The sequence below is a fragment of the Strongylocentrotus purpuratus genome, unplaced genomic scaffold, assembly GCF_000002235.5.
Source record: "Strongylocentrotus purpuratus isolate Spur 01 unplaced genomic scaffold, Spur_5.0 spur5_scaffold_17, whole genome shotgun sequence".
Taxonomy (NCBI): domain Eukaryota; kingdom Metazoa; phylum Echinodermata; class Echinoidea; order Camarodonta; family Strongylocentrotidae; genus Strongylocentrotus; species Strongylocentrotus purpuratus.
The window spans coordinates 7,629,531-7,641,398 of record NW_022145602.1 but is presented as its reverse complement, the minus strand read 5'-3'; the positions used below and the strand labels follow the sequence as shown (position 1 = coordinate 7,641,398).

General features: G+C 35.7%; 1 protein-coding gene across 1 annotated transcript; it reads left to right on the top strand.

Annotated features, from left to right (window-relative positions):
• Positions 1-400: 400 nt before the first annotated feature.
• LOC105445680 lies at positions 401-8,618 on the top strand. Its single transcript, XM_030988597.1, has 7 exons — positions 401-480; positions 2,339-2,545; positions 3,536-3,856; positions 4,512-4,643; positions 5,067-5,299; positions 5,592-5,735; positions 6,390-8,618. Exons 2-7 carry the CDS (start codon positions 2,347-2,349, stop codon positions 6,954-6,956), a joined length of 1,596 nt encoding a protein of 531 aa, XP_030844457.1. The 5' UTR covers positions 401-480; positions 2,339-2,346; the 3' UTR covers positions 6,957-8,618.
• The last annotated feature ends 3,250 nt before the right edge of the window (positions 8,619-11,868 follow it).

Genomic DNA, 11,868 nt, shown 5'->3' with positions numbered 1-11,868 from the left:
TTTGGACATTATTTTTGATGCTCTTTCGGAAAATGAAGAAAAAAATGAGAAATTCCAAAAAATAGATTTTTATGACGTCACAGCTTCAATACGAAACCGAAAACAGAGAACAATGCGTTGGGACATAGCTTACTTTGAGCCTATGCGATTTAATTTTTATTTAAGCTGTCATCATGTTAATCGACAGCAAATCAATTCTGTTGAAATTGAAAACAGACCAATCTGTCGGTGAAGAGAAATATATGTTAAGAAAGAGAGAGAGAGAGAGAGAGAGGGAGAGAGAGAGAGAGAGAGAGAGAGAGGAAGAGAGAGAGAGAGAGAGAGAGAGACTGAGAGAGAGAGAGAGCTAGAGAGAGAGAGAGAGAGAGAGAGAGAGAGAGAGAGAGAATAAATATATTTATTCAATCCTTGAATCAAGACTAGTCGCGAGAAGAAATTTTTGTTTTGAAGGGAAATTTCAAGCCGACCTCCCACAAATTGGTTAGTAATTCTCTTTTATTTTACGCTAAGTGAAGTGTTTTTTTATTTTAAGAATTACTATAAACCTTATGTAATTCTAGAAACACATTTTTTTCACGTTGGTAATGGATTCTTTTATCGTGATACAGTCTATCATACAATTACAGACGTATCCTTGACTTCCTCTTCCGAATTCTGCTTGTACATGTACATGTACTTTGTACGCATTTGAGTAGCGATACTGCCAGAGTGTTGTCCCACCCGTACCATTTCGTGTGACCCCTGAGTGAGCACTCTGTGCAAATGGATGCTGGCTGTATTTTCTCCCTAAATTAGACTTGATCAGCTTCAATCAACCCTTTATATAAGGGTATGAGTTGTAAGGTTTTATGGCCCTTTTGTTTTGTGCAGTTTATGTAATACACTTTTTTAGCTTCGCCCCACCCCCATTTAATTTTTGTTTTAAATTTGATTTTTAAGATTAACTTATCAATTCATTTTTTTTGGAGAAACTCGAGTCTGACTCTGAGGAGTAAAAGAAGATTTATGTTAATCCTTTCCCCCATATGCTGAATATGCTGCCCATTTGATACCTGTCTGCAATGGCGTAATGCTGTATGTCATTCATCTTTTTAAAGCCAATTTAGAGTAAAGCCTAAAGGAGCCCGTAATCGGCCAGCTCCAGTTTTCGGCCGATTGGTTGGATGAAGGTAAAATCTCTCTAAAATACATCGCATAATAGCACAACACATATCCCACACATACCATACCATGCCAGAGTCACTGAAGAACCACATTTGCAATGGAAAATATATCCTAAAATATCACATTTTAGCGATGTAATCGGCGGTCCCGCTACCCAAATCTGAAAAATCGAGTTTCTTACGCGTGTATGTAAGAAATATGGGTACCATAAAATCAGCTTTATTTCAAGTATTTTTCAGATTTAGAGTCCGATTTTGTGTTAGTCGCAAGCTCAAAAGTATCTCATCGCATGTATTAAATCAATGCAGCCGGACCCTGCCACGCACACACGATATGTCTTTCTAATTCAGATTCCAACTTCCGATCACCGCTGTGCCTGTCTTCGGCCAGGCGAGCACCAGGGAGCTCCGGCGTGGGATACCTGCTCCGCCCGCTTGTGCTGTACATCAGCGCGGAAACGCACGGCGCGCGCGAGCGCTTCCTATTGACTTTGTACATGCGGCCGTAAACTGAAACGCTCGGCAGATAACTGGCTCCACAACAGTGCAAATTGAAATGAATATTGTCATGGCAATTCGTGATTTTTTTCTGGGATTCTTTTTTTGTTTAAATAATAATAATATTTGCTTCATGATTTGAACAAAAAATGATAATAAATAGGAAGTAAAGGGTCCTAAAAATAGGATTTTGTCTTAAGTGGCCGAAAACGGGCTCCTTTACTCTATTAACGATATGATCATTTTCAATTTATCAAGTCGAGGAGTAGACAGTACTCAGTCACTCAAATATACGATACGTGTGTTTCATGACTTCATTTTATAATGTTTGTATTTATTAACTGGCAATATATTAAGGCTGCGACGGGTAGTCGAATGCTCGAGTACCCGCACGGTTGACAACTACTCAGGTACAATTTCTTTATGCATCTCTTTACGATTTCTGTACGTATCTTTTAAAACCTCACTGCACTATTTGCGCCCTCTATATAGTATATAACGAACAATGCCTAACCGGTGCCTGTTGGTCCCCCATGATCCCTTTTTTCTTATGTTAACTGAGAGCTGATTTGATGAGATAGCATCCTGTCAGTGACCTTGCAGGGAGGTCTAATCCCCCCTGGTCAAACTAGTGCAGACAGGCTTTTATTTTTTACCTCTTCTCTTTCATGACCTAGGATCAGACATGGCGAATCTTCCAGAGACCCCTCAGGAGTTCAAATACGAGACCAAATTTGTCGTCCTTAACTATCTGGGCATTCTACCAAGGTTTGAGGAGATCGGGGACGACTCTGATGTCGACGAAAGCGATGACAAGCTGGATGATGATGGAGACGACGCAATGAGCTTTGGTTTGAGAAGTCAATCCAGCTCACATTCACAAGGTAAGTCAAGGATGGTGCTGTGATGAGGGAAAGTGTTTATCCGGTGCCATAACTAAAGGCCGGGGGAGGGGGGGGGGGGGGGGGGGGGCACATGATTCCAAATTCAAGTGGCACAAAAAACAACAAAACAAGTAGGGGAGAAAAAAATTATTGTTAAAGAAGAAAAGAAAGAAAGGGAGAGGGGAATGGGAAAATTTTAGACTTCAAGTTTGATTGATATGATTTGACACGGTTAAGTAATTCAATAAAAAGAAAAAAAAACACCTATTCACACTTTAAACGTACTTGATAAAAATTGAAATGTATATTTTTATATTTAATTAAAAAAAAATATTAAACAAAGTTAAAAACAAATACAAGTGGTGAATGTAAGTACATGTATCACAAAATATTGAACTATCAACATTCTTTTGAACTGATTGTTTTTTGTGGTAGTAGAAATTTGTGTTATTAGTTTAATTATTTGTGATTTTTTTTGTTGGAATTCCTCTTGAAAGAAATATAATAATAAAAAATAATAATAGTGGGTTCTTGTATAGCGCTCATGTCAGTCAGATTTGACCCTCCTGGCGCTCACGATTATTACACAAAGCGTTAAAAGTCTTCTACTATCCATTTATATTTTTGGTATTCATCAAAAGGTCTGAGGTAAAAGAAAAGTATGTATGGGGAAGGGGATGGTTAAAAATAAATATGTAGTTACTTCCTTACCCTATACTCATTCTCTATATCGGCTCTAGATTTACATCAATATTTTCAATTTGAATTAACTTTCTGATTTACTTTGAATCAGGGCCCTGATTCATAAAACTTATGATCAACAACAATTGCAAAAGATCATGGATAGATCTGCTCAAAACCATTTAATGGTGGTATTTCAGTAGCCTTTAACAATTATTTGTATCTTGTGAAACAGGACCCAGTTCCTATAGACTTTCACTGATTCTTACTGATCAAACCCCTTTCTGTTTTCTTGGACTTCTTCTAAAGATACCCCTTCTAGTATAGACAGTGACTCCTGCAGCAGGGATAGCGAAGAGTTCCGTCAGATCAAGCGCATCGCCACGGCGGCAATCGCTCTGCAGGCACAGTCTCCTCTCATGCATACAGACACCGCTCCTACAGATATATTGCAAGGCAAAGGGCTTGAGGTCGATGCCTTGGGCAATGAGGACACTCTGGAAGGGTTTCAACTACCTAATGATGATCTGGTTAGAGATGCCATTTCGTCCAATACGTCTTCAGCATCGAGTTCAAAGTACAGTGCATCGCCACCTAATTTCACTCCTAGACATCCATCTCTTAAAGTTTGTAAGTATGAAGCCTTTTCTTTTTAGTCGTAGAATGAAACATACACATTTCGAACAACAAGAATTACAAAATAGATATCTAAACAAAAAGATATGATGTCTTTAGACAAGATTTTAATTAACACTCTATTTTTACAAAGCTTAAATGGCACTTGTAATCAGTGTTCAATTATCGCAATCTTTACAATTTATGAACCAGATCTTCTTTTAAATAAAAAGCAACAAAGATATCTGTTTCCAATAAAGTATTAGGGAGTATTTGTATGTACATGTATTTATAAATGGTACTTTATACCACCTACAGAACTGCAAAAGTGAATCGATTTTGCAAGTTGTTGAAAACTACAGAAGAGTAAGAAAGGAAAAAAAAAACAGAGAAAAGAAAAGATTAAGAGGAAAAATTGTAGTGCAAGATATATTTTTTTATAGCAAAAGACAGAGAGAATATAAAAGTAAGAGCTAGAAACAGAGACACAAGATAGAAAGATTAAGAGGAAAATGATATAAGTTTTGTCAAGAACATCAATCTATCATCATGGAGAGACAGAATGTAACAAAAGAGGAGGAGTCAGAAAAAAGATGAAACAGAGAGAGTAAGCAGGGTGTAAATAATTCAAGAAACATGACTTTATCATCAAAATCTCTTCTGTCTAAAGCTCTAGCAGATTCTTCCAGGTCTAGGAGATTCATGTTGAAAAAGAAGAGGAGCAAGGACATCTCCCTGGATGAAAGTACTAAAGCCAAGATGACCAACGTCCTCGCAGAACTAGGGGACCAGTTTAAGAAAGGTAATAATAATAATAATATTCTGCTTTGATATAGCGCTTAATACATGTACATCTACAGATGTTTCTAATTGTTTTACAGATATACTATTATCCCAGTCGTTGGATTCATTATTCAATACTTGCCCGCATTCCAGCATGACGTCAAGTAATGTCAATTAATGTAGCTTATCAAAACGTTGTAGTATACACAAAAGCAAACATTGTGCATTTAATCCAATGTTCTTAATTACTGCACACAATTTAACTGTTGTTAAGGATCACTGATCTTGTGTCATGAAACTTTTACAAATCTCACCCCCCTCCCCCCAATACAATGTGTACAAATATCTGGGCTGAAAGCATATCGTTTTTCGTAAACTAAAATGGAAATCCATATTCTTGTCTATCTGTTACCATCATTTATCACACACATGATTATTGCAGAAATGTCGGATGAAGGCATGGATTCAAGTGGCATCCTTTGTGCCATCAGTCGGGAAGCGCTCGTTGCCGAGAGGATCGCCCAGATTGGGGATTGCATCATGTTGCATCATCACGATGAGCTCGAACAGGCCTACCAGCAAACCTTGGGCCACGGCGATGGGCCCATGAACTATGGTGTCTTCAAATCTGGCATGAAAAGTTTAGTCAAGAACTCTGTGCCTGGATGGTATCACGTAAGTAGGCTAGGACCGATCGCGTCCACATGTTATGTCGTCACCATAACTTTGGTATATTTGACCCCTGTTGACCCGTAATTTGGAGGGGTGCTGAAAAAGAGGTTTTAATATGCTTTTGTGCAGATGTGAAAGAGTAAATACTTATTTATTCCTTTATATTTGTATTTTACATTCGTTCAGTTTTGAATTTATACCAAGTTGTATTTTCATCGGATAGGGTCTTTAAACAATTGGATCATGAAAATTTGTTACATGTGGATGTTGATGCCATTCCTTTGATTCCTTCCAGGTTGCAGTGATGATGAAGTTCACCCGACGCATGGCAGTCAACGTGTTAGATCAGGGGAGTAGAGGTATAGCAGCCGTCACTGATTTTGCGGCACAGTACATCGAGGAGAACCTCGCACAATCTATAATAGAACAAGGCGGCTGGGTAAGTCTTCGACATGAATGTTCAGTAATTGAAGCCTAAATATCTTCATACATGCCAACTGTTCAGCTTAAAGAGGAACATTCCTCTTTTTGGGAGAAGATAATTATCATTTTAATGCAGGTGTTCCTCTTCCTGTACAAATTTGTCTGTAGTATTGAATAGGAGAGTTAGGATTGTTCCTCTTTTTTTTGAAAATATTATAATTTGTACAGATTTCTGATTTTCAAATGTTGGCATGTATGTATCTTGGAAGGGAAACATGCTGCATATGTTCCCATAGTGTTCTACTTGTATTGGAACTTACCTGTGAGAGGTACTTTGATGTTCTTTGTATGATCTTCAGTGAGTTTTAGTGTAAATATGAAGGAACTGCTATGATCCTATGAGTACCCTGCATTAAAACTTGCAGATGTTGGTACAAATTATTTTAGGTATTCCACTGGCCCACTTAAGACCCAAAAGGAGGATCTTTCTGTGATTTTTCTTTTTCTTCTTGAATATGGTGAATTGTGGTCATTTTTATTTTGCCTGAGACCATCTTCCCCCCCCCCCCCCATCTACCTTTGCATCATTTAATTGCAGTTTTTTTCTCTTTTATATATTTCTAACTTTCTTATTATTTGTCCCATTTCATTTGATGTATTATGCATGCAGGATGCCATAACTAATGTTGACTTGGACAAGATCGACAATGAACAATGGTCTGAAATATCCTCAGGGACCCCTTCCCCTCATGGACCCCAATCGCCTTCCCATACGACCCCTCCTCAATTCATGGAGATAGGCAACCACCTCTCGCCTCGACCGAGCAAAGCGGGCACCAGGAGCGGCCAAGACAACCAATCGCAGCAGCCGATGTCAGGTTTGAATGATGCCTCCGCTTTCAAGGTAGAAACGGAGCGTGGGACAATCGACCCAAGCCGGGTTGTAAGGGATGAATCGGATTCCGTTCCGTCTGGGTTGACAAGACCCCATGGGCTTCTCCTGGATGGTCCCACGTTCCATGCCCCTGCTGACTTGAGCCCCGGCAGGAGAAGGTACCTGTCAGAGAGGGTGCCAGAGAGGACGCCAGATCCATCCGATGGGCTTGATCCGGACGATTCTCCAAGGAGAAGAGCATCAAGCTTTGGTGCAGGACCCATCATTGCGACCGCTGCAGCAGCCACTGCAACCGTTGCTGCGGTTGCGGCAGTAGGGGCATATGCTCTCTTGAAAAGGTAGATGAACCCTTCAAAGACATCAAGTAGTTTTGATCCAGGGGGGTGTTTCACAAAGATCCAAAGTTAGACTTAAAAATTATGGAAAGCCGTTAGCATCATTGAAAATATTTTGTAAAAGTTATTTCAAAAGACATAAAATTTTGATTCAAATCATTCATATTTTCTATTATCAAGGACATGTCATGTTCTTGATGTGGAATTTATGAAAAGTCTAAAAAAACTTCAATTTTTGCTTTTGGAAATATTCAATTTTAAGGCTACAAATGGCTCTCCATAATTTTTTAAGTCTAACTTAGAGTTAAGTTCGACTTAGGATCTTTGTGAAACACCCCCCTGATGATTCCCAAAGAATTTAGCTATACTATCAGGATCCATTTTTATTTGAGTATATTATATTTTCATTCCTTATTGCAAAAATAAGACATATCTTAGGTAAATACAGATGCTGCAGTTTGTTAAAAGTAGATTTCTTTAGCAATATTTCATACTGTCCTCAGGGTAGTTATAACCATTTTTAAACATTTCATTGACAAAATAAAAAAAAGAGGGGGGAATATTCCAGGAGAAATTTACACATTTCATAATAATCATTTTGTTAGGTGATACGTACAAAGTATACGTATCAACTATTGATTTTGTCAAGATTTTTCTTTATTATTGATTGTTTTTGTTTTTTACGTTTTACTACTTCATCTGTGTATTGTAGATTTTTGTAAAAAACATAAGAGCACATCTTCTTGCCTGAGCTGCATATCATGTAACATACAGCAACGACTTTGTAATGTGTCCTGTTCGGTATAGAGCAGAATTGAAATTGCACTTTCTTTGTCAAGGCACCTGTGTTATATCTGTACAAAGTAGAACATTTAGAGCTTAAACAATGCAACTGTTAAAATATGGACACTCTAGTAATTATGTTAGGAAATTTATGCTAACATGACATTCACTAGATGTCTATGATTTAATTGAGAACGTGGTTAATTTCAGTTATTGTTGATAGTGGTATTGAATTAAAAATTGTCTTGTATCTACCTTGTGTATTCCAAATTAAAATGACAACTGCCAATTGATTTGCTTGATAATGCAGCTTTGATAAAATGGATGTTTTCAATTGTTTGACTAAAAAACAAAACTAATCTAATGTAATATATTTTCTGGACAGTCCCTTTGTTGTTTAAAGATAGAATTTCAAGTGAATGAAAATGTGCAGTCTGCTCTTACATGGGTAATTGCAGGTATACTTGCTTCTTCAACTGGTAAGTAAGACAGAATTTGTACGATACATTTACAGTAGGAAAATATGAGTTAAAGGTACATACATGTATACATGTAGTAATGGAAATTATGGTTTTTGAAATATAGAATTGTAATGTACATGTACAAGGTTTGCGAAAGAATGAAATAGTGTAATGTGCTGACTTTATTAACATGCTTATATTATAAAGAAGGTAGAGATAGGACCAGAGTTGAAATACGTAATAGGCTGTTGAAAAGTGTGTTTTTGCTGAACGAAATATTTGTAATTTAGACTAGCTGATAAACATGGAGAGATAGATATACATAGAGAGATAAAAAGTATAAAAGAGAGATAAAAAGTATAAAAGAAAGATAAAGTGAACCTCAACACAACTCCATTGTAGAAAAATGATGTATACATTTAAAATACTGCAAAACTGTGTTATAAAGAATAAGATATGACGTTGCAATACTGATAGCTTTATTTTTGATGATGTAAAGCGAATTAATGCATTAATGTAGCAGGAACCTGCATGTAAGTGAAAAGATTAATTCACGTCCATTGCTTCAGTGTATAATGTACTGTATTATGAAGATTTTTTTTCTTTCTTTTAGTTGACCAAAAATATTTTGCTTGAAGCAGCAGCAGCAAAACTAATGCACATAAATTTTGCACGCAAATACTAGTTGCATGTCAATATATGAATATAGCATTAATATCCATTTTTCTATGTGTGACAAAAAGAAAAGAAAAAATTCTATTGCAGGGGTGAATATATGCAACTGAAATGTATATCCATGTATATAACTTTAATGTTAAATATTGGAAAATGTAAACAGTGATGTGAAATATTATAAAAATTAAATATTATTATTATTATTATTATCTGTAATCCTATTTTGATACCCAGTGATTTTGATGAGCATGTAAATTGTATCAATATTCTGTCTGAATTTGATATAATAATTATATCTATGTATATATATTTTTAAAATAAATAATTACAGTGATACAGACATGTGCTTAGGATATGCTTTAAACAAATCTGCGGAAGTTACTGATTTATTTGATGATTTATTCAAATCTTTGATCACTGGCCATTCCAAAGGATGAGAAGGCTTTAGAAAATGAAATGATTTTTGTGTTGTTTTGAGGTTTTATAATTTTACTTATTTGTTTTCATGATTTTTCTATTATTCCTCTTAATTTTCCTCAAATTAGAAGTGACTGTTCTCAGAGTTTATTTTTCCTATAGTTTATCTTTTAACTTGTCATTCAAATCAATTTCAGTTTTGTGCTTTCAACATAAAAATTACTTCCCTTATTGTTGTTTGTTGGTGTTATTTATTTGTTTTAAATAAGTTTTCTTATTTTTCTTAATTTTCTTGAAATTTCAACTGTCTGTTCTCAGAGTTTATTTTTTAAACAATTTATCTTTCAACTTGTCATTGAATTCAATTATCATTTTATACCTACAACACAAACAGTGCTTCGCTTTAGAAACATTCCAGGCATACTCAAATTCACAGGCACCCATTTAAATTATTTAAACTTTCCAGGCATTAGAATCCTACCAGTGTACCATTTTGTTCACCTGGGTAGAGAGAAGAATTGTCATCAAAGTGCTTTTAGTACGACTACAAAAAGGGTCCAAACCCATGAATTTTCCATCTGTAATTAAATGGTCTTACCATGCAACCACTGCACCTCCTAGATAAAGTAACATCCATTTAGTGTTTGATATGTGATCAAGACTGAAATGTGTTTTGTTGGAGTAACTAAATATTGTTGCCTTAGGTGGTTTTTATTGTGAGCAACAATCAAATTTCAACATGTGATACACTATTAATATCATGATTATGCAATAAGCATTATGAACATGACTGACAAAGAAAGCGGACAAAATATACAGTTCCTCAAGTAGACAAAGAAACATCCCTTCACTGCTATTATGTAAAAATTTGTAGAACAGGTGTCACATGCATATTCACCTTTTTACATAATAGCAGTGAAGGGATGTTCCTTTGTCTACCTGAGGAACTGGATATTTTGTCCGCTTTCTTTGTCTGCCATATTCATAGTGAAGGGAGGTGGTTCAAAAACTGTATAAACTATTGAAATGATTTTTTTTTTTAAACTTAGGGGCAAGTGTGATGCTGTTGTCTGTATCTAGGAACTTATTCTGCATAAATCTAAACAGAATTAAAACTACCTCTTTGTGGGTAATAGATTTAAAGGCCCAAATATTGTGTTTGAATTGATATCCAGTAGAATATATAATCAATACCTGCTGGTTTGTTTAATGTGAAGTAGATATTGTATACTGCCAATTATCAAATTACATATGTATTTCCAAACAAATATCTAGCGTTATGATATGATTTGTGTACTAACAATTCATTCTAAATTACTAATGAACATGTTACTTTGAATTTTTTTTTAATGAGATAATAATTTGATAAGCATATTCAATCTCTTATTTGTTTCTAATTGTATTTATTGTTTACTTGTGTAACTTGCAAGAAAAATATACCATCAAAATATTATGTTCCTCAATTGTGTCTTATATTTTGTTTGGATTAACAATTTTTTTTCAAACGATTTCTGTTTGCATTTTTTGTTGTAAATTTGTTGATAAAGACGTAGCAGAAATACTGAGAAAGTTATACTTTGTATATACTCCGGATTATATATATTGTGTCTCAGTACTGTGAGAAGTTTAGATTAATAAATAATATAAGAAACATGAATCGTTTTGATATTTTTTCCCCTCCAGATTAAATAACATCTCGAGCTTTCAAGTGAGTTGTTTGTGCGTTTATTATAAGATGTGTGAGAGAGAGAGAGAGAGAGAGAGAGAGAGAGAGAGAGTGAGAGAGAGAGAGATAGATTTGGGGGGGGGGGGGGTATAAGACGGATTGTACAATTAATAAAGAAACAGAATAGTGGTTAAACAAAATGAAAATATAACCACTTGTCTTTTCTCCGAATTTGACCGCGAATTTATCAGTACGAGCGCCACCTACCGTATCGTTGATGTACAGTGCTTGTGTTGACGATGAGCCTATAGGCCTACAGTAAGACTGCAAAGAAAAATGAAGGAAAAAAAAAATGATGAGCCTCCAACAATCAATTTTGTGTGGAATTCATTTTCTTAATGAAAGGTACGACATGCAACCGATATATGCCTACTAAATATTGATGAAATATATTCAGTAATGATGTATTAAGTTGTAACTTTTACCTTTTTTTTTTATAGTGTTATCTTTTAGCCGAACTATCTTTCTATCAGCCTATCTATATTTACCTATCTACCTTTATATTATCTATCTGTCTTCCTATCTGTCTGCCTATCTAACTATTCATCCAGATCTATATCGACCTTTCTACCCACTAATCCAACCTTGAAAACATACATATTTTTGAAATTAGGGACGGGGATGTTTCAACCCTGCGGGATACGCCTTTGCCTACATAATATGACATCATTCGTTCATTCGAAACCCCATACCATCGCCCTACATACTGACATTGATGAGTTCCTTCTTTATCCTCAGATGTCCGCGGGTTGTCATGGTGACGGAGGTCGGAAATAGACATAAATAACATTGATTGACATGATACTTGAGCATTAATCAGAGATGGCCATGAATTCTAATCTGTGTCGGCTCTTCTT